This window comes from Oncorhynchus kisutch, unplaced genomic scaffold, assembly GCF_002021735.2.
Source record: "Oncorhynchus kisutch isolate 150728-3 unplaced genomic scaffold, Okis_V2 Okis06b-Okis10b_hom, whole genome shotgun sequence".
NCBI classification, from domain to species: Eukaryota; Metazoa; Chordata; class Actinopteri; order Salmoniformes; family Salmonidae; genus Oncorhynchus; species Oncorhynchus kisutch.
In genome coordinates, this window is record NW_022261983.1 from 22,271,189 (window position 1) to 22,294,282 (window position 23,094).

Genomic DNA, 23,094 nt, shown 5'->3' on the forward strand with positions numbered 1-23,094 from the left:
AAAGTCTTCCGTACCCGCCAGTAGCATTTTTAGGTCTTCAGCTATGAACTCTCGCGAACCCAGCAACCTTTCTGCCGCAGGGACAATATGTCCAGTTTCTTCCTATTCTTGTGCTGTACAATTATTTACTGGGGCAACGAGCATAAAATACACCTTTTTCCACACACATCGTCCCCGGTTCTCTCGACAACAAACAACAAACATGCTCAATGTATACCTTAACTAGCCTAGCTTCATATGTAGGGAGGTGAATGGATACCTTACCTAGCCTAGCTTCATATGTAGGGAGGTGAATGCATACCGTACCTAGCTTCACATGTAGGGAGGTGAATGCATACCGTACCTAGCTTCACATGTAGGGAGGTGAATGCATACCTTACCTAGCCTAGCTTCACATGTAGGGAGGTGAATGCATACCGTACCTAGCCTAGCTTCATATGTAGGGAGGTGAATGGATACCTTACCTAGCCTAGCTTCACATGTAGGGAGGTGAATGCATACCTTACCTAGCATAGCTTCACATGTAGGGAGGTGAATGCATACCTTACCTAGCATAGCTTCACATGTAGGGAGGTGAATGTATACCTTAACTAGCCTAGCTTCACATGTAGGGAGGTGAATGCATACCTTACCTAGCTTCACATGTAGGATGGTGAATGCATACCGTACCTAGCCTAGCTTCACATGTAGGGAGGTGAATGCATACCTTACCTAGCCTAGCTTCACATGTAGGGAGGTGAATGGATACCTTACCTAGCCTAGTTTCACATGTAGGCAGGTGAATGCATACCTTACCTAGCCTAGCTTCATATGTAGGGAGGTGAATGGATACCTTACCTAGCCTAGCTTCACATGTAGGGAGGTGAATGCATACCTTACCTAGCCTAGTTTCACATGTAGACAGGTGAATGGATACCTAGCCTAGCTTCACATGTAGGGAGGTGAATGGATACCTTACCTAGCCTAGCTTCACATGTAGGGAGGTGAATGCATACCATACCTAACCTAGCTTCACATGTAGGGAGGTGAATGCATACCTTACCTAGCCTAGCTTCACATGTAGGCAGGTGAATGGATACCTAGCCTAGCTTCACATGTAGGGAGGTGAATGCATACCTTACCTAGCCTAGTTTCACATGTAGGCAGGTGAATGGATACCTAGCCTAGCTTCACATGTAGGGAGGTGAATGGATACCTTACCTAGCCTAGCTTCACATGTAGGGAGGTGAATGCATACCATACCTAGCCTAGCTTCACATGTAGGGAGGTGAATGCATACCTTACCTAGCCTAGCTTCACATGTAGGGAGGTGAATGCATACCTTACCTAGCCTAGCTTCACATGTAGGGAGGTGAATGCATACCATACCTAGCCTAGCTTCACATGTAGGGAGGTGAATGCATACCTTACCTAGCTTCACATGTAGGGAGGTGAATGCATACCTAGTCTAGCTTCACATGTAGGGAGGTGAATGCATACCTAGCCTAGCTTCACATGTAGGGAGGTGAATGCATACCATACCTAGCCTAGCTTCACATGTAGGGAGGTGAATGCATACCTTACCTAGCCTAGCTTCGCATGTAGGGAGATGCTCTTTATCAAAAAACAATAGAACCATTGACTTCTTCTTTTTTCCTCCGTTCACCAATCATCTCAGGCAACGGGCACCAACCACACCTTAGATTATTTTCTTGAGGTATTCATTCTCAACTGCCATAGACACCCCGGAGATGACTTGAGGTATTCATTCTCAACTGCCATAGACACCCCGGAGATGACTTGAGGTATTCATTCTCAACTGCCATAGACACCCCGGGGATGACTTGAGGTATTCATTCTCAACTGCCATAGACACCCCGGAGATGACTTGAGGTATTCATTCTCAACTGCCATAGACACCCCGGAGATGACTTGAGGTATTCATTCTCAACTGCCATAGACACCCCGGAGATGACTTGAGGTATTCATTCTCAACTGCCATAGACACCCCGGAGATGACTTGAGGTATTCATTCTCAACTGCCATAGACACCCCGGAGATGACTTGAGGTATTCATTCTCAACTGCCATAGACACTCCGGGGATGACTTGAGGTATTCATTCTCAACTGCCATAGACACCACAGAGATGGCTTGAATCAGAACCAGCTCACTTCTTGTCAGCCTGGCCGCATAGATTAGAAGTACCATAGTGAACGTAAACCCGGGGACACTCAAATTAGTATGATATGTTAAGTTTTGGTATGGTTACATAAGACAGGATACTTAAGGCAAAAATGTACGCAAACATCTAGCAACTCAAAGGTTGCGTGTTCGAATTTCATCACAGACAACTTCAGCATTTTAGCAACTTTGCATGTTAGCTAACCATTACCTAACCTTAAAGGGTTAGGTTAAAAGGTTAAGAAATTGGAATTCGTAGTGTATCATACATTTTGAAAATGTATACCATATCGTGCAAATGAACATTTTTAACTTATTGTACTAATTTCCTTTCGGAATATATCGTACGGATTTTAATTCGTGACATATCGTAAGAAATGGATAACGGACATCCACAAATTAATATGCACCATATCATACTAATTGGACCGTTTCCATTTACTATGTTACGTCTACCCATGAGTCCAGGTTGCATCATCTGGTCACTCTGATTGACTCCACTTTTCATGTACAACAGGGATGGGCAACTGGTGGCCCATCAATTTCCAAAACAGATGTTTTTATTTAAGTTTTGTTTGGGGGGGGGGGGGGGGGGGACTCAGTCGGGGTGTCAACTTACTGTTGAGAGTTAGAATAGTAGAATACACAAGGTGACATTTCAATATGTTGCAGGTATTTTATAAACTGCAGTTTTTCTCTCGTTATGTCAGTCCCTCAATTAGTCCATGTCAGCTTACATTTTTTTAAATCCGTAAATTAGTCTAACCAGCTATCTAAACTTCTTGTAATCACGGGTGAATGACATACGCCCTGGGCCCCCCATTGATTTTGTTAGTCACTCAAATATTATATTAAAAACAGCAAACCTTTCTCTCCACCCCATGGTAAAATGTGTAGAAGGGAATTTGCTGTAAAACGGCAAGTGGTTTTCTCTGTCCCATAGCAAGATGAGTAGAATTCCATGTAATTAGATATCAAATTGCAAAATCTTCTCTCTGTCCCATGTCAAAATGTGTAGAATTGCAGCAGGGGGGGTATGGATGAGGGTATGCAGACCCTTGAGCAACTCTGGAACCCTTTATGATGTTCAGGTTGTTTGTGGCCCCCACCCCCATCCAAGTGGCCCCCACCCCCATCCAAGTGGCCCCACCCCCCATCCAAGTGGCCCCCATCTCCATCCAAGTGGCCCCCACCTCCATCCAAGTGGCCCCCACCTCCATCCAAGTGGCCCCCACCTCCCATCCAAGTGGCCCCCACCCCCCATCCAAGTGGCCCCCACCCCCCATCCAAGTGGCCCCCACCCCCCATCCAAGTGGCCCCCACCCCCCATCCAAGTGGCCCCCATCTCCATCCAAGTGGCCCCACCCCCCATCTCCATCCAAGTGGCCCCCACCTCCATCCAAGTGGCCCCCATCTCCATCCAAGTGGCCCCCATCTCCATCCAAGAGGGCCCCACCCCCCATCCAAGTGGGCCCCACCCCCCATCCAAGTGGGCCCCACCCCCCATCCAAGTGGCCCCCACCCCCCATCCAAGTGGGCCCCACCCCCCATCCAAGTGGGCCCCACCCCCCATCCAAGTGGGCCCCACCCCCCCATCCAAGTGGCCCAGAACATCCTTAGATACAGTCTCCAATCTTTCCAGTCTCTCTCCTACTGACCACACTGCATCAGTGTGGTCATCAGAAATATCAATATATAAATCCATGTTTCTATCCACTTGAAACCACTTTAGCTTCCAGAGGATTAATCTACACAGCTAAACATACGAAAATAAACATCACCATTCAAGACCAGAAAATGTTCTGAGCTCAAATTCATGACTGTATCCAAACCAGACTCACAGTTGGGGCCAAGTGGAGAAAAAACTAACTATTTTAAAAAGCACATGTTTATTTTAAAACATTCTCAAACCTTCAGATCAAAATGAAACAATAATAACAAGAGCTCTTTTCTCCGAGAAACATTTTCTTCAGTCAGGACATTGGTAGGGCTTTGCCCTTGACTCAATCTCTATGAGAAAGCAGTGTGTTGCTGTGTGCTCCTGTCCCGTGTGTGTCGTTTCGGTGTTTCTTAATGGCTTTCTTTTCAGTGAAACCCTTCCCGCAGTCGGGGCACTGGTACGGTTTCTCTCCGGTGTGGGTTAGTATGTGCGTTTTCAGCGTGTTCGACTGAGAGAAACTCTTGTCACAGTAAGTGCAGTGGTGCGGTTTGTGACCCGAGTGTATTAGCCGGTGCCGTATTAAAGAGGCGACTTGAGAGAACTTCATGTCACAGACGGAGCATTGGAATGGTTTCTCTCCTGTGTGCACTGTCTGGTGACGTCTCATGTTAGTCTTATCAGCGAAGCACCTGCCACACAGAGAGCATTGGTAAGGTTTCTCTCCTGTGTGCTTTCTCTCGTGGATTACCAATCTATGCTTCGAATTGAATTCCTGGCCGCAAGTAAGACAGAGGTATGAATTGTTTTCTCTTACTTGCTCATTTGTTTTCTGATGCTTGGTTCTCTGATGAATCGACAAGGCCTGAAGCACCCTAAAACTCTTCCCGCAATCTGAGCAAAGGTGCTGTTTCTCCTCATGGGTCACCACATGTTTCTTCAGCGCTCCAGACTCCACGAAGCCTTTCCCACAGACAGAACAGACGTGCGGCTTCGCTACTTGCTCTCTGTGCTGCGTTTTCTGATGTCTTCTCAAGGCGGAGAGGAAGGTAAATCGCTTGCCGCAGATGGCACAGAGGTGAGGTTTCTCTCCAGTGTGGATCCGCAGGTGGGTCTCTAACCCTGCCTTAGAAGCCAGCCTCTTTCCACAGTGAGGGCATGGCTCAGAGACCTGTGTCTTTCCTACCTTTTCTCCTTTATGTCTTCTAACATGTGTTCTAAGGTTCGAAGAGTCATTAAATCGCTTCCCACAGAGAGGACACACAAAGGGTTTTTCACCGGAGTGCATACGAAGGTGCCTTTGATAACTATTTGAATGAGAGAAGCGCTTGTGGCATTGGGAGCAGCAGAACGGTTTTTCACCAGTATGCGTCCTCCGGTGGCTTGTCAGCCTTTCCTTTGTTGGGAAATGGCGCTTACATTCAGGGCATTGGAATTGGTTTCCATCTAGACGATGTGATTTGGAATGATTTGTCAAGCTAAGGAAGGACGTGAAAGTTTTTCCACAATTGGAGCAGAGGTGAGGTTTCTCTCCTGAATGGATGGATTGGTGTTTTTTTAAGTATCCAGAATCTCTGAAGCCTTTCCCACAAACAGAGCACACGTGGGGCTTCGCACTGTCTCCTGCGTGGAGTACCTGATGTCTTCTCAGAGACGAACGAAAACAGAAACTCTTCCCACAGTCGGAGCAGAGGTGGGGTTTCTCTCCAGTGTGGGTTCTTTGATGGGACCTCAAGGCTCCTGGTTGATTAAAGACTTTCCCACACACTGAACATTCGTGCTCTGAATGACTAAGTTTCTGATGTTTAGTGAAGGAGGGAAGGAAAGCAAAGCTCTTCCCGCAGTCGGGGCAGACATGAGGTTTCTCTCCAGTGTGGGTCTTCAGGTGAATCGTTAGTCTTGTTTTGGTTGACAACTTCTTACCACAGTGAGCACATGGATGAAGGACTTGTTTTTTTATGGCCCCATCATGTTCTGAGGAACCAACATTGTTTTCGGAAGGTTCCTCTTCAAAATGTTCTCCTGAGTGAGTTCTAAAGATGTGTTTCTTTAAGTTGCTTGGATCATTTAAATTCTTCTCACGAGGACAAACGTACGGTTTCTCTCCAGTGTGAGTTAGCAGATGTCTCCTAAGACTGGAATGTGTACTGAATGTCTTTCTGCATTCAGAGCATGTGGTTTCAGAAACATGACATTTCTCTCCAGTATGAGTTTTCAGATGCCTGGTAAGGTTGCAAAATGTACTGAATACGTTTCCACATTCAGCGCATATATTTTCCTGTTTCTCTCCAGTGTGAGTTAGCAGATGTCGCTCCAGAATGTCTTTTGTGGCAAAACTCTTCCCACACTGAGGACAGGAGTGGGTTTTCTTGGAGGTTTTCTGCCCTGGTGTTTTCCTGCAGTCCATCAGCTGCACAGACACCCTCTTCAGACCCCAAATTAAGGCGGTACCGGGAGAGGCACGACACAGGGTCTTCAGGAGAGTGGAGGGGGGCGGGAGAGACGTGTCCTGTAAATCACAAAAATAGAGACGGAGTTAATCAGGGTGGGAAATGCTCCTCTACCTGTCAATTAATTTGGAAGTCTTTAAATTCCCCTCATCCCCGATGACGTAAGGTCAAGAGGAGGAACCTCAGATATTCTCCTCCAATGTCTTTTATAGAAGGAAGTTGAGGAATCAATGAAGGACTGTTGAGAAACACTGACTGGGATAATAAATACTCCCTTTCTGACTGGGACAATAAATACTCCCTTTCTGACTGGGATAATAAATACTCCCAGTACATAATAAATACTCCCTTTCTGACTGGGATAATAAATACTCCCTTTCTGACTGGAATAATAAATACTCCCCTTCTGACTGGGATAATAAATACTCCCTTTCCGACTGGGACAATAAATACTCCCTTTCCGACTGGGATAATAAATAAATACTCCCTTTCCGACTGGGATAATAAATAAATACTCCCTTTCCGACTGGGACAATAAATACTCCCTTTCCGACTGGGACAATAAATACTCCCTTTCCGACTGGGACAATAAATACTCCCTTTCCGACTGGGATAATAAATACTCCCTTTCCTACTGGGATAATAAATACTCACGCCTCTCACTCTTTTCTCTAGTGTGTGCCTTTCTGGAGAAAACTCCGCCTCCAGTCTGTTGCTAGGTAACCAATCCTTGTCCTTCACGTCGCAGTCTGCAGCGTCGTTGGATTGTCTGGGACTCATGGACTCCGCCTCCAACCCGTTGCTAGGTAACCCAGCCCCTCCCTCTCCGCTCCACTCTTCATCACAGTCTACAGCATCCTCAGCCTGGAGGGGACTCGAGGGTGCACTGCTAGCATCCTCAGCCTGGAGGGGACTTGAGGGTGCACTGCTAGCATCCTCAGCCTGGAGGGGACTCGAGGGTGCACTGCTAGCATCCTCAGCCTGAAGGGGACTCGAGGGTGCACTGCTAGCATCCTCAGCCTGGAGGGGACTCGAGGGTGCACTGCTAGCATCCTCCAGTATCCTTCGGATGTCCTCTTTCAGTTGGACTAACCAAGATATTCCCTGCTCCTCTGATTTCATTGAATCCGTATTGTCCCACATTTCCTCCATGATTTTACGCCGCAACGAGCGATGATCCATTGCTTTAAGTTCAGATCCATCATGTCCATGATGTTCACACAAGTAACGTAAATTGTCCTCAGTCAAATTCCATAAACTCTTTTCGATTTCATCCATCAACACTCCCTCCTCTCGATTCATTTTGTCCCCGCAGAGTTTGAATGTTTCTTGGTAAAAGGAGCAATAGCAACTTGTTATTGAATGGAGCTGCAACAAGTGTGAGGTGTCTCTCTCCTGTGTCAAATCAAATGTTATTTTTTCACATACGCCAAATACAACATGTGTAAACCTTACAGTGAAATGCTTACTTACAAGCCCTTGCCACTCATTATTCTTAAAACTGCATTGTTGGTTAAGTAAAAAATAGAGAACTCATATGTGGAGTTGTCATAACACCAGATCTTCTTCCTGTCACCAGAGCAGTGGAATCTCCTTGTGAGGTCCCTTGTGAGGTCCCCTGTGGAATCTCCTTGTGAGGTCCCCTGTGGAATCTCCTTGTGAGGTCCCCTGTGGAATCTCCTTGTGAGGTCCCCTGTGGAATCTCCTTGTGAGGTCCCCTGTGGAATCTCCTTGTGAGGTCCCCAGTGGAATCTCCTTGTGAGGTCCCCTGTGTTATCTCCTTGTGAGGTCCCCTGTGTAATCTCCTTGTGAGGTCCCCTGTGTAATCTCCTTGTGAGGTCCCCTGTGGAATCTCCTTGTGAGGTCACCTGTGGAATCTCCTTGTGAGGTCACCTGTGGAATCTCCTTGTGAGGTTACCTGTGGAAACAGGAGAACATGGTGAGAGAACAGAAACAACAGTTTTGACCATCTATGTAGATGTGTAGCGGCATTCAGTTTTGCGGAATCTGTCAAATCAAAACATTTTCTACATTGACAATCTAATCTTACATTTTTTTACTTAAAGCACCGATCAGCAGTTAAAACAATAACAAAGCGTCATCCCCGCCCCTGTTTTGATAAAAAGCGGAGGGATGGGGCAGGAGAAATCTAACCACTCTCAAATTCATTGACAGAGCTATAGATGCAAGGACTGACCATCCATGAAATCTAAATTACACAGTTTTAACTATATTTTGAGACTATACCGTGTTTGTTTACATTTATTTTGTTTACAAACAATCACCTGACCTCAACCCAATTGAGATGGTTTGGGATGAGTTGGACCGCAGAGTGAAGGAAAAGCAGCCAACAAGTGCTCAGCATATGTGGCAACTTCTTTAAGACTGTTGGAAAAGCATTCCTCATGAAGCTGGTTGAGAGAATGTTAAGTGGCTACTTTGAAGAATCTCAAATATAAAATATATTCTGATTTGTTTAACACTATGGTTACTTCATGATTCCATGTGTGTTACTTCATAGTTTTGATGTCTTCACTATTATTCTACAATGTATAAAATAGTAAAATAAAGAAAAACCCTTGAATGAGTAGGTGTTCTAAACCCTTGAATGAGTAGGTGTTCTAAACCCTTGAATGAGTAGGTGTTCTAAACCCTTGAATGAGTAGGTGTTCTAAACCCTTGAATGAGTAGGTGTTCTAAACCCTTGAATGAGTAGGTGTTCTAAAACCCTTGAATGAGTAGGTGTTCTAAACCCTTGAATGAGTAGGTGTTCTAAACCCTTGAATGAGTAGGTGTTCTAAACCCTTGAATGAGTAGGTGTTCTAAACCCTTGAATGAGTAGGTGTTCTAAACCCTTGAATGAGTAGGTGTTCTAAACCCTTGAATGAGTAGGTGTTCTAAACCCTTGAATGAGTAGGTGTTCTAAACCCTTGAATGAGTAGGTGTTCTAAACCCTTGAATGAGTAGGTGTTCTAAACCCTTGAATGAGTAGGTGTTCTAAACCCTTGAATGAGTAGGTGTTCTAAACCCTTGAATGAGTAGGTGTTCTAAACCCTTGAATGAGTAGGTGTTCTAAACCCTGGAATGAGTAGGTGTTCTAAACCCTTGAATGAGTAGGTGTTCTAAACCCTTGAATGAGTAGGTGTTCTAAACCCTGGAATGAGTAGGTGTTCTAAACCCTGGAATGAGTAGGTGTTCTAAACCCTTGAATGAGTAGGTGTTCTAAACCCTTGAATGAGTAGGTGTTCTAAACCCTTGAATGAGTAGGTGTTCTAAACCCTGGAATGAGTAGGTGTTCTAAACCCTGGAATGAGTAGGTGTTCTAAACCCTGGAATGAGTAGGTGTTCTAAACCCTGGAATGAGTAGGTGTTCTAAACCCTGGAATGAGTAGGTGTCCAAACTGTTGACTGGTACTGTAGTATGTCGTGACTCGCCCATCAGTTTAAAGGAAAGTAGTGGGCGTGTAGAAAGGAAAGTAAGTGGGCGTGTAGAAAGGGGTGGGCGTGTCGAAAGGAAAGTAGTGGGCTTGTCGAAAGGGGTGGGCGTGTCGAAAGGAAAGTAGTGGGCGTGTCGAAAGGAAAGTAAGTGGGCATGTCGAAAGGAAAGTAAGTGGGCGTGTAGAAAGGGGTGGGTGTGTGGAAAGGAAAGTAAGTGGGCGTGTAGAAAGGGGTGGGCGTGTCAAAAGGAAAGTAGTGGGCGTGTCGAAAGGAAAGTAAGTGGGCGTGTCGAAAGGAAAGTAAGTGGGCGTGTAGAAAGGGGTGGGTGTGTGGAAAGGAAAGTAAGTGGGCGTGTAGAAAGGGGTGGGTGTGTTGAAAGGAAAGTAAGTGGGCGTGTAGAAAGGGGTGGGCGTGTGGAAAGGGGCGGGCGTGTGGAAAGGGGTGGGCGTGTAGAAAGGGGTGGGCGTGTAGAAAGGGGTGGGTGTGTCGAAAGGAAAGTAAGTGGGCGTGTAGAAAGGGGTGGGTGTGTCGAAAGGAAAGTAAGTGGGCGTGTAGAAAGGGGTGGGTGTGTAGTAAGTGGGCGTGTAGAAAGGGGTGGGTGTGTGGAAAGGGGTGGGCGTGTAGAAAGGGGTGGGCGTGTGGAAAGGGGTGGGTGTGTAGAAAGGGGTGTGTGTGTAGAAAGGGGTGGGCGTGTAGAAAGGGGTGGGTGTGTAGAAAGGGGTGTGTGTGTAGAAAGGGGTGGGCGTGTAGAAAGGGGTGGGCGTGTAGAAAGGGGTGGGTGGAAATCGCTCCCCTTTTTCCCCCTTCCGTTTCTTAAAACGCAGCGACCGTACATTGAGATACCGCGAGAGTTTGGACTTCTGTTCTGAAGCCAGAGGATGAGGCAGTCGTATTTCATTGTTAGTTTTACACAAATAATTACACATTTTCAGTTATAAAACTGACGATTGTTTATTTTTGATTGTACTGTTGCTTCATGAGTTGTATGCTTGCGCTTACTGTGACTGTCACCCTGCTATTGGCTACTTCCCAGGTCGTTGCTGGAAATTAGTGCTCCTCAAGAGGGCGCAAAGGGCACTGTGTCCCTTGTTGCTGTGATACCCAGTAGGAAGCACTTCAAGTCGGCAGACAGACCGATACAACACTGGTCGCTGGCTTATCGATTCGCTGTGCAGCCCAATCAGCCACACAAAAACGTTCTTGAGTGGCAACAAATCCGCCCAATTAGCTGATTCGCTTTCCAGACGCCCACTCCTTCCGACACACCCACTCCTTCCGACACACCCACTCTCCCATACTCCAGTCGCCATATTGGGCTGCAGCGACCCATATACTTGTTTTTATTTGGAAGGATCCAACAGCTACGACAAGCTATCCTGTGGCGAGGACAGCCGAGTTCGGGCCTCGTCAAGGGGATGAAAAGGGATGATTCTGGCCCAGTGGGAGTGAGATTTGTGGAGAAAAATGGATCCATATGTGCTGTCAGGTTTGGTGGAGAAGAGGTGCTGAGAGTAACTAGGATAAGTGATGATTTACTGTGTTTCTTCAGTCCAGGGGGAGCGGGCGCTACAGATCACGCCATTAGGGACATGTGATGTGCTTTGCTCTATGGAGCAGGGTATCTTTGAAAGGAGTGATTCATGGGCTGGCATTAAGTGTTGAGGAGGATCAGTTGAAGTTGCCCAGTGTTTATAACCGCCGCCGTTTGGTGCGACGCAGACCTGGTGGAGAGCGTGGAGAAAACAGAGAGTGTTGAGTGGTAGTGTTCTGTTCTGTTCTCTCAGACCTGGTGGAGAGGGTGGGGCAAACAGAGAGTGTTGAGTGGTAGTGTTCTGTTCTCTCAGACCTGGTGGAGAGCGTGGAGAAAACAGAGAGTGTTGAGTGGTAGTGTTCTGTTCTCTCAGACCTGGTGGAGAGCGTGGAGAAACAGAGAGTGTTGAGTGGTAGTGTTCTGTTCTCTCAGACCATTGGTCTGGAGTAGAGTTAGGAGAGGGTTAAATAGTGGATTGGGGTGGTGTTTTTCTTTATAGATGGCTAATAGTTGGCAGGGCAATTTTCCTTTTCCCTCATTTTGAATTACCATATCAATTAACGTACGTAGGCAGAATGGCCTCACACACCAGTACAATAGGTGGCGCTGTGCGCCCCTAAAAGTTGGATGCGATTCGCCAACCAAATCCTAAAGAAGAAGCAGCTAACGTTAGCTAACATGGCTAATACAGACAGAAAATACAACGGTAACTCGTTGATGATTTCATATAGCTACAATCGATATGCCTGTAACTACGAGTCAGAAAACAATCATTTTATTCGAATATCGATTCAGTTTGACTACAGCTTAAACATTGTTTACAAGAGCAATTAGCTAGCTAGCTACTAAGCTAAAAAAAAAATCAACAGCTAGTCTGAAGAGAAGCTATCCAGCTAAATTAGCGGTTATGTAAACCTAACAACTTGCTAATTACATATTTTTGGACGACCCCCTTCTGGCCGTTAGTAGATACCTTAATGATTTACTCACCGGTTGGATTGTAAACATAATCCTTTCTTAGTTTTCAGTCGTCTCCTAGCTACCTGTTCAAACGCAAGCGGCCTGTTCACGTTCCAGATGAGAACAAAACAAAGGGGCGGGGCGAGCAGGAAGGACCTGAGAGCAGGATGCGGAGGGCAGAGAGAGTCTCGAGAACAGTAATACAACTACGCTCATTGTGGGGACATAGATACACTATATTGCGTCATAGCTAAATTCGAAGAACAATTACTCAGTACACGAACAAATGAGTACATGTATTATCCCACGTGCCTATGTCAAATCAAATGTATGTTTCTAGCCCTTCTTACGTCAAATGATTTCTCAAAGTGTTGTACAGAAACCCAGCCTAAAATCCCAAACAGCAAGCAATTCTACACAGCACAGAGAGAAAGAGTGTTCAGTGAGTTTACTGGTGATTTTCACTAGTATTGTTTATGATTGAGTAATTTACCAAATGGGGCGATGAAAGCAAACGTGAAAGTAGTTTTATGAAATGATCTATACATTAATACATTGGGTGTATTTACTCGGGATTTGTCCAAACGAAACTAGTTTTCATTGCATAACATTTTATGTTGCAAAACTGTTTACTATGACCTGCAACTAATGAATACATCCCATTTTCAATCCACTTCAAACCGCTTTAGTTTCCGCGGGATTAAGTCAGCGTTTCCCAAACTCGGTCCTCGGGACCCCAAGGGTTGCCACGTTTTGGTTTTTGCCCGAACACGACACAGCGGATTCAAATGGTCAAATCTTGATGATTAGTTGATGATTGGAATCAGCTGTGAAGTGGGGGGTGGGGGGGGGGGGTTGGTTGGGAAACACTGGATTAATCAAGATAGATACAAGACCGAAAAATGAGGTCAACTTCATGACTCAGCATCCAAACCAGTCTCACCACTGGGGCCAAGCAGGAACAAACATGACTTATTATTTGGAAAAACACGTTTAATTTTTAAACATAAAAAAAACCCATATCAAAATGAAACATTAGATGAACAACTGTGTGAGACATGTCAACATCTGTAACTTCCCCCTCCAGTCAACGGATGGAACGGAGAATCACCTTTATTCGCCAAACACATTTGCATGTACAGACATTTGACTCGGTGATATGTTGCTGACACAATAAACAGAATATAGGCTACAGACAGACAACAAACAGAATATACGGACAAGATATACACAATTCACATACAGTATGTACACTATGAACAGTGTAAGCTAAAAACTACACTATGAACAGTAAGATAAAAACTACAGAGTACACTATGAACACTATAATCTACATTATGAATTGTGCATGTATTGATGTAGAATTAAAAGATGACTCCTGGAAGTCAAGGGGAAAGGGGGGATACCTAGACAGTTGTACAACTAAATACCTTCAACTGAAATGCATTTAACAACTCCTCTGAATCAGAGAGGTGCTGGGAAGGCTGCTTTAAATCGACGTCTTCGGCGCCCGGGGAACATAACGTGGGTCTGTTAAAAATATCATTCATTAGTTCTTAAGCAATGACACATTACAAGAAGCGGATAGAGAGACACTCATTCAGAAGAATTGGAGCCTATACCTTTAAATAAATATATAAAACACATGTGGCTAGTTGCTTCTTCAGACTTCTTCTAAACTGCCATGTAATTAATGTAATGTAATCTAATGTAATGCTATGTAATTAATGTAATGTAATCTAATGTAATGCCATGTAATTAATGTAATGTAATCTAATGTAATGCCATGTAATTAATGTAATCTAATGTAATGCCATGTAATTAATGTAATGTAATGTAATTAATGTAATGTAATCTAATGTAATGCCATGTAATTAATGTAATGTAATCTAATGTAATGCCATGTAATTAATGTAATGTAATCTAATGTAATGCCATGTAATTAATGTAATGTAATGCCATGTAATTAATGTAATCTAATGTAATGCCATGTAATTAATGTAATGTAATCGAATGTAATGTCATGTAATTAATGTAATGTAATCTAATGTAATGCCATGTAATTAATGTAACGTAATCGAATGTAATGCCATGTAATTAATGTAATGTAATCGAATGTAATGCCATGTAATTAATGTAATGTAATCTAATGTAATGCCATGTAATTAATGTAATGTAATCTAATGTAATGCCATGTAATTAATGTAATGTAATGCCATGTAATTAATGTAATGTAATCTAATGTAATGCCATGTAATGTAATGTAATGCCATGTAATTAATGTAATGTAATCTAATGTAATGCCATGTAATGTAATCTAATGTAATGCCATGTAATTAAATGGATATTATTATTAATAATAATAGTAATAGAACCTCATTTATTGCGATAACATAATGTTGCCAGTAGCTAGCTAATGGAGGAAGCATTTAGTGTTCAGTAACTCTGGCTGATCGTTTTTTGTTGCTCCAATGCAGCGTGTAAACTGCGTCTTAATCAAGGCAATATCGGTCACAACAGACAGTAAAGCCTTCACATATGTACAGTGCCTTGCGAAAGTATTCGGCCCCCTTGAACTTTGCGACCTTTTGCCACATTTCAGGCTTCAAACATAAAGATATAAAACTGTATTTTTTTGTGAAGAATCAACAACAAAAGTGGGACACAATCATGAAGTGGAATGACATTTATTGGATATTTCAAACTTTTTTTAACAAATCAAAAACTGAAAAATTGGGCGTGCAAAATTATTCAGCCCCTTTACTTTCAGTGCAGCAAACTCTCTCCAGAAGTTCAGTGAGGATCTCTGAATGATCCAATGTTGACCTAAATGACTAATGATGATAAATACAATCCACCTGTGTGTAATCAAGTCTCCGTATAAATGCACCTGCACTGTGATAGTCTCAGAGGTCCGTTAAAAGCGCAGAGAGCATCATGAAGAACAAGGAACACACCAGGCAGGTCCAAGATACTGTTGTGAAGAAGTTTAAAGCCGGATTTGGATACAAAAAGATTTCCCAAGCTTTAAACATCCCAAGGAGCACTGTGCAAGCGATAATATTGAAATGGAAATCTACCAAGACCTGGCCGTCCCTCTAAACTTTCAGCTCATACAAGGAGAAGACTGATCAGAGATGCAGCCAAGAGGCCCATGATCACTCTGGATGAACTGCAGAGATCTACAGCTGAGGTGGGAGACTCTGTCCATAGGACAACAATCAGTCGTATATTGCACAAATCTGGCCTTTATGGAAGAGTGGCAAGAAGAAAGCCATTTCTTAAAGATATCCATAAAAAGTGTCGTTTAAAGTTTGCCACAAGCCACCTGGGAGACACACCAAACATGTGGAAGAAGGTGCTCTGGTCAGATGAAACCAAAATTTAACTTTTTGGCAACAATGCAAAACGTTATGTTTGGCGTAAAAGCAACACAGCTCATCACCCTGAACACACCATCCCCACTGTCAAACATGGTGGTGGCAGCATCATGGTTTGGGCCTGCTTTTCTTCAGCAGGGACAGGGAAGATGGTTAAAATTGGGAAGATGGATGGAGCCAAATACAGGACCATTCTGGAAGAAAACCTGATGGAGTCTGCAAAAGACCTGAGACTGGGATGGAGATTTGTCTTCCAACAAGACAATGATCCAAAACATAAAGCAAAATCTACAATGGAATGGTTCAAAAATAAACCATGGATGCTCTCCATCCAACCTCACTGAGCTCGAGCTGTTTTGCAAGGAGGAATGGGAAAAAATGTCAGTCTCTCGATGTGCAAAACTGATAGAGACATACCCCAAGCGACTTACAGCTGTAATCGCAGCAAAAGGTGGCGCTACAAAGTATTAACTTCAGTTTGTGATTTGTTAAAAAAGTTTGAAATATCCAATAAATGTCGTTCCACTTCATGATTGTGTCCCACTTGTTGTTGATTCTTCACAAAAAAAATACAGTTTTATATCTTTATGTTTGACACCTGAAATGTGGCAAAAGGTCGCAAAGTTCAAGGGGGCCGAATACTTTCGCAAGGCACTATATATATTTTGGGAATATTCTTTCAAATCGCCACAGAGTTTATATATTCCAGCCGTTCAGAAATATGAGGCTACAGCCCCATGTCGATCACATTGGTCGAGGGTTCAGAAATATGAGGCTACAGCCCCATGTCGATCACATCGGTCGAGGGTTCAGAAGGAGTAAAGTATCGATGAAAGAGAGAAACTTGAATGTGTGTGTGTAAAATAACACAAAACATGATTTGTATCCTTCGTTTTGAGAAAAATGTTTCTAAAGGAGAGGAACGGAGGCGGGGGAGAACACTTTATATTCGTAGCCTCGGCCTATAAATTAACTGGAGACCGCATCCAAAATGGAAAACTGTTTTCAACGTAACCTACTCACGTTCGCAAAACGCTGACTTGTGGACGGTCTATATAAAACATTTAGCAGACGCTCTTATCCAGAGTGACTTACAGGAGCTATTAGAGTTAAGTGCCTTGCTCAAGGGCAGATTTTTCACCCATTCGTCTCAGGGATTCGAACCAGTGACCTTTCGGTTAACCGCTCTTAACCGCTAGGTTACCTGTCGCACTGTATATCTCCGGGTTGCATCCTTTTCACGGGGGCAAACTCACATGCACACTCAATGTGCACAGGGAGCACCACGACTTGCCTAGTTAAATAACATATAAATATTTATTTATTTGATTTAACTAGGCAATATTTATTTGATTTAACTAGGCAAGTCAGTTAACAAACAAATTCTTATTTACAATGGCGGCCTCCCCCCCAGGCTTATTAAATCAGCCTGTTTTGACAAATAAATTTACTTCACTTCAGTATTATTTTTTAACATTATAACAGCCCATTGTAGGCGGAGTCCTTTTGATCAACTCTATGCAAAAGATACGAGGCAGATCAGTGCAGGTGTGTTCGTTACCTCGGGAATAAGATGTCATAATGTATTTATCTAGTTGCTTCGTTCAGATTTGTACAGTTGTCTTGGCAGACTTCGTCTAAAACGGCCATAGCGCGAGCCAACCATAGTAGAAGACAACTGAAGCAACCTCACAACATAAAAAAAAAAAAAAACAGGCAAGTGGTGTCCTTTTTGTGTCCACATTGGTACTGCACCATACACTGCTATATACATGCCAAAATGGGAGTCATATATACATTTATATATACACACACATATTAGCACAAAACAGGTTCTGGATTCAGGCTAGATAGAACAGTTCAAAGCAAGCAGACAATTCATAAACAGAACACCCAGACACAAAATAACTAGTTAATGGTCGTTTCTTGGTAAGTCTTTTCAGAGAAAATAAGAAAGAAATGAACTATCACGTGGGAGTCGGGAAGGCAGCGGTGTACAATATCTACGTTTTATTTAAAAATGTTTTAGTAATTTAGCAGACGCTCTTATCCAGAGCGACTCATTCTAAATGGCAGTTATTTATGCTCTTCAACCCCAGCGTGTGATCTCCGGGTGCTGAGTTACATTCTCACAGACATTGGAACGTTGGAGCGGTTTCTCTCCCGTGTGTGAGCATGTGATTCTTCAGAGCTCTCTTCTCTGAGAAACCTTTCCCACATTCAGGGCAGTGGCAGGGTTTCACTCCAGTGTGCGTTTGCAGGTGTGATTTCAGACCAGATGAAGAAATGAAACTCTTTACACAATAGGTACATCTGTAACGTCTCTCACCTGAATGCACCCTGAGATGCTTTTTAAGATTTTGTGAAAGAGCGAAACTTTTCCCACACTGGGAGCAAAGGTAGGGCTTCTCTCCAGTGTGTACACGCTGATGACTTTTCAATTTCTGCTCATTAACAAAGCGCCGGTCACACTGAGAGCAGTGGTAAGGCTTCTCTCCCGTGTGCATTCTCTGGTGAAATATCAGGTTGCGCTTTGTTGAGAGACACTGATTGCAGACAGGGCAAGGGAAAGATGGCTTTGCTTCGACATGCTGCTTCTGGTGTGTTGTGAAGTGTCCTAATGTTCTGAAACTCTTCCCGCATTCAGCGCAGAGGTAAGGTTTCTCTCCGGTGTGAATACTCTGATGTGACTTCAAGGACGAAGCTGCTGTAAAGCCCCTCCCACAGACGGGACACACATGCGGCCTTTCCCTGTGTTCAGCATGGACCCTCTGGTGAGATATCAAGTGTGCCTGAGTATAGAAGGTCTTCCCACAGTCAGGGCAGAGGTGGAGCTGCTCCCCAGTGTGTAGCCTCTGGTGTTTCCTCAGGGCGTAGGTGCTAGAGAATCTCTTGCCACATTCAGAGCAGAGCTGAGTTTTCTCAGTGTGGCGGATTCTCAGATGATCCTTTAATTCTTTCTTCGAAGCTAGCATCGTCCCGCAGTGAGGACACGGATGAGGGACTTTGACTTTCTTCGTCCCTCTAACCTCACCAGTGTGAAGTTTCTGATGTTTTTTAAGGCTTCTTAACAGACGGAACGTCTCCCCACACTCGGAGCACTCATGAGGTTTGTCTTCGGTATGAACGCGCATGTGGCTTTTCAGGCTTTTTTGACTTCCTAAATTCTTCCCACAGTGATCACAGATATGGGAGCTGGGCCTGTCTCCTGGGGGAGTTTTCTTGCATCGTTTAGCGCTAGACGGGCTGTGAGATTTCTCTCCTGTGCGAGTTGTCTTGCTGTCGTCTAGCTGCACAGACACCCTCTTCTTCAGACAGCGCAGTAGGGCGCTACCGCGGGACGCACGACCCGGGGACTTCGAGGGGGTGGCGGGGGGCCGGGGAGGCTTGTCCTGGAAACGGTAAAAATACCAAATGAAACAGGTTGGGACACCATCTCCTACCCGCCAAGTCTCTCATCAATTATTCAAACTACTTCTCAAAATCCATTGCATGAGAAAAGGCCAAGAGGAGGAACATCAGGGGTGTATTCACAAGAACACAAACAGAAGTCAACGGAATGAAAACGGGGAGGGACCTACCCGACTTTGTCTTATATAAAACACCCCCCGTTGTAAAACGTTTTAAAACTGTTTGGAATAATGATTACACCCCAGATGTGGAGAAAGACCAAGAGGAGGAACATCAGATCTTTTTTTTTATAAAGGGGAGGTCGAGGAATCAAGGAAAGACCTGCGAAACAAAATGTAAGAAATCAAGTACTCACCTCTCTGACTCTCTGCTCTGGTGTGTGCCTCTCTGGAGACAACTCCACCTCCAGCCCATCGCTAGCCATCCAATCCCTGACCTCCTCGTCCCTTTCTTCATCACAGTCTACGTCGCCATCATCATCAGATTGGCTGGAACTCATGGGCTCCACCTCCAACCCATTGCTAGGTAACTGAACCCCGGCCCTCTCCCCGTTCCATTCTTCGTCACAGTCTACAGCATCATCATCATCATCATCATCAGCACTGCTACCCTCCTCCTGTATCCTCCTGATGTCCTCTTTCAGTTGGACTAACCAAGATATTCCCTGCTCCTCTGATTTCATTGAATCCGTATTGTCCCACATTTCCTCCAGGATTTTACGCCGCAACGAGCGGTGATCCATGCCTTTGACTTCGAAGCCATCTTTCCCACCGTGTCCATGACGTTCACAAAGGTAACGCAGATTGTCCTCGGTTAAATTCCATAAACCCTTTTCAATTTCATCCATCAACATTCCCTTCTCTCGATCCATTTTGTCCCAGAAGATTCTCAAATGATCCTATTCTGGTGAGTTACAATGTGTCTTGGTCACAAAAAGAATAGGGTGAGGTGTCTTTCCTTTCGTATGGATTCAAAGGTCTCCTAGATCTCTCCTCCCACACTGGGAGTTTCAGGAAGTGCTGCTTTTGTGAGTCTCCGACCAAGACAAGTTATTCCAGGTTCTGAGTTGTCATGACACTGGATCTTCTTCCTCCCACCAGAGCAGGAGGGGAATTCCTTGTGAGGTCACCTGTGTAGATAGGAGGATGTTGTGTAATACAAAAACACTCTGTACCATCCAATATCTACAGTCAGATTCCATTGCTGTCAAGTGTGTCAAATCGTTACATTTTCTATCATTCATTTGAAATATTTTGTTTTTACTAAATAGAACAATATCAGGTGACCATTAATTAATGAAAATATTCCTATGACGGCTTTTATTTTGAAGGATCCAACCTGGAAGCATAATTCCGCTAACTAACAAGCTAACTAACATAGCTATTCTATACAGCTAAAAATCTTTCGGCATGTAGTTACCAGTCAGAAAACAATAATTGTATTTGTGTATCGACTGAGTTTGAGCACAGCTTCAAATGGGTTAGTAGGAGCTATTAGCTAGCTAGCTACCAAGCTAAACAGCAGCTGGTCTGAAGAGCAGATAGCTAGCTAGTGGTTATGCAAACCTAACGACGTCTGGGCGACCCGTTATGACCATTGGTAGATATCTAATGCTTTACTCACCAGCTCAAGTTTTATGTTTCCCTTTCGAAGTGTTCAATAGTCTTCTAGTTAGCTATCTAACTAGCTTTTCAAAGAGCGGCCTGTACGCTTTCGAGAAGAAGCAACAAAGGGGCGGGGCCAGCAGAAAGTACGGCGGCTGGGAAAGGACATGAAAGGAGAGCAGTCGCGAAAGGGTGAGAGTTTCGAGCGAAAGGGTTAGAACTAGGTTATACATTTGCGCAAACCAAAATCTGAAAATATATTTGCAACAACAAAATGTTAAGGTGTGTATCAATTGAACCGTTTGTAAAAAAAAAAAAAATGTTTTTAAAAGATGCAGATATGAAAGATAAGGTCCTACTGTTTTCAAAACCTAATCGCAAGCGATGCTTGTTAATGTTCAGACCGAGCATTGTGGCTCTTATTTAACAATACTTCCCCATTCAGAAGACGCCTTCGTCCAATTTCTCTTCTGTGTAATGTAATGGAACTGAAAATCATGATCAAGGGCAATACAAGAGTCTAACGAGGTAATTGAGGTAAACTTGCTAGCTTATTTCAATCACGGGTTGAACAACGTTGTTTCCATGTCATTTCAATGAAATGACATTGAACCAACGTGGAATAGACGTTCAATTGACGTCTGGGCCCAGGGGAACTGGATTCTATTATTAGCCAAGATTTGACGTGATGTTGACAAAAATCTCTGTCCAGACCAACAAGAGTGACAGGATGTCCACCAAGAAGAGGGGAACTTGTAGCGTGACACACTGTGAGGAGGTACAGTTTTTTTTTTTACAGAAACTACCTCAGGTTTTCATTGTTGCTTGTTTTATTATTATTTATTATTTTGCATGGGATGTCATTTTGTGGCAAATTTTTCTGTTCACTATATGACTTTACATGTAAGAAATGTAAAACTGGACATGCAAATGTGAACGTTCTGTTTACATGTAAACACATTGCTACAAAAATATATTTACTGTAAACATACAAATGTGCATTTCCTTTTTTCTGTGTACTACAATATTGACTCTTCCCAGCAAACTTTGACCTACTGTTGAAATCGGTATCTAAAAAGCTCCGTGTGATACACAACAGCATTCAGCTAGAGGGAACTGACATTCTGGTATAGTATCGTAAGCAGTCAGTGTCAACAAAGAAGTAGAAAACAGAACTGAAATGTGTATATAAAACATTTCCAGGGTTGACTGCCATGGTGAATAAACATCTAAACATTTCCAGGGTTGACTGCCATGGTGAATAAAACATCTAAACATTTCCAGGGTTGACTGCCATGGTGAATAACATCTAAACATTTCCAGGGTTGACTGCCATGGTGAATAACATCTAAACATTTTGTTTCATTTTGGTGGCATTGGCCAATTTACTGAAAAATAACTAGATTTTGAAGCATGAATTAAATGTTTTAGGGGGAGTTCCTACATTTTGCAGACGTGCAATAGAGTTGCACAAATCATTCACTAAATCCTAAACCTCAACTTAATCTTGTAATAAATAAATGTGTAAATTGGTCAAATTGCGGTGATTAAACTGCTTGGAGTAACCCTGGATTGTAAACTGTCATGGTCAAAACATATTGATACAACAGCAGCTAAAATGGGGAGAAGTCTGTCCATAATAAAGCACTGCTCTGCCTTCTTAACAGCACTATCAACAAGGCAGGTCCTACAGGCCCTAGTCGTGTGGCCAGGTGCCATATATAAGGCTGGCCCTTGGATGTACACAGAGAGCTAACATTCATAATATGCATTTCAATCTCTCCTGCCTCAAAGTGGAGGAGAGTTTGACTTCATCACTACTTGTAAACTCAGAAAAAAAAGTATTTCAAAGATCATTCATAAAAATCCAAATAACTTGACAGATCTTCATTGTAAAGGGCTTAAACACTGTTTCCCATGCTTTTTCAATGAACCATAAACAATTACTGAACATGCACCTGTGGAACGGTCGTTAAGACACAAACAGCTTAAACGGTAGGCAATTAAGGTCACAGTTATGAAAACGTAGGACACTAAAGAGGTCTTTCTACTGACTCTGAAAAACACCAAAAGAAAGATGCCCAGGGTCCCTGCTCATCTGTGTGAATGTGCCTTAGGTATGCTGCAAGGGGGCATGAGGACTGCAGATGTGGCCAGGGCAATAAATTGCAATGTCCGTACTGTGAGATGCCTAAGACAGCCCTACAGGGAGACAGGACGGACAGCTGATCATCCTCAAAGTGGCAAATCACGTGTAACAACACCTGCACAGGATATTTTTCTACTGTATTATTGACTGTATGTTTTGTTTATTCCATGTGTAACTCTGTGTTGTTGTATTTGTCAAATTGCTATGCTTTATCTTGGCCAGGTCGCAGTTGCAAATGAGAACTTGTTCTCAACTAGCCTACCTGGTTAAATAAAGGTGAAATAAAGGGTGTTGGTCCATCTGATTGGAGAGACTAGGGACAGATAGGGAGGGTGTTGATCCATCTGATTGGA

The 23,094-nt window shown here is 43.6% G+C and overlaps 2 protein-coding genes across 2 annotated transcripts; both read right to left on the reverse strand.

The window, feature by feature from the left end:
* Positions 1–3,757: 3,757 nt before the first annotated feature.
* On the reverse strand, positions 3,758–12,387 carry LOC109885690 (zinc finger protein 665-like). Its single transcript, XM_031814378.1, has 3 exons — positions 12,228–12,387; positions 6,923–8,186; positions 3,758–6,327 (listed from the first exon to the last, which is right to left on the reverse strand). The coding sequence occupies exons 2-3, from the start codon at positions 7,568–7,570 to the stop codon at positions 4,165–4,167; spliced, it is 2,811 nt and encodes a 936-aa protein (XP_031670238.1). The 5' UTR covers positions 7,571–8,186; positions 12,228–12,387; the 3' UTR covers positions 3,758–4,164.
* Positions 12,388–17,565: 5,178 nt separating this feature from the next.
* On the reverse strand, positions 17,566–20,777 carry LOC116360018 (gastrula zinc finger protein XlCGF26.1-like). Its single transcript, XM_031814462.1, has 3 exons — positions 20,612–20,777; positions 19,344–20,117; positions 17,566–18,969 (listed from the first exon to the last, which is right to left on the reverse strand). Exons 2-3 carry the CDS (start codon positions 19,857–19,859, stop codon positions 17,707–17,709), a joined length of 1,779 nt encoding a protein of 592 aa, XP_031670322.1. The 5' UTR covers positions 19,860–20,117; positions 20,612–20,777; the 3' UTR covers positions 17,566–17,706.
* Positions 20,778–23,094: the final 2,317 nt, after the last annotated feature.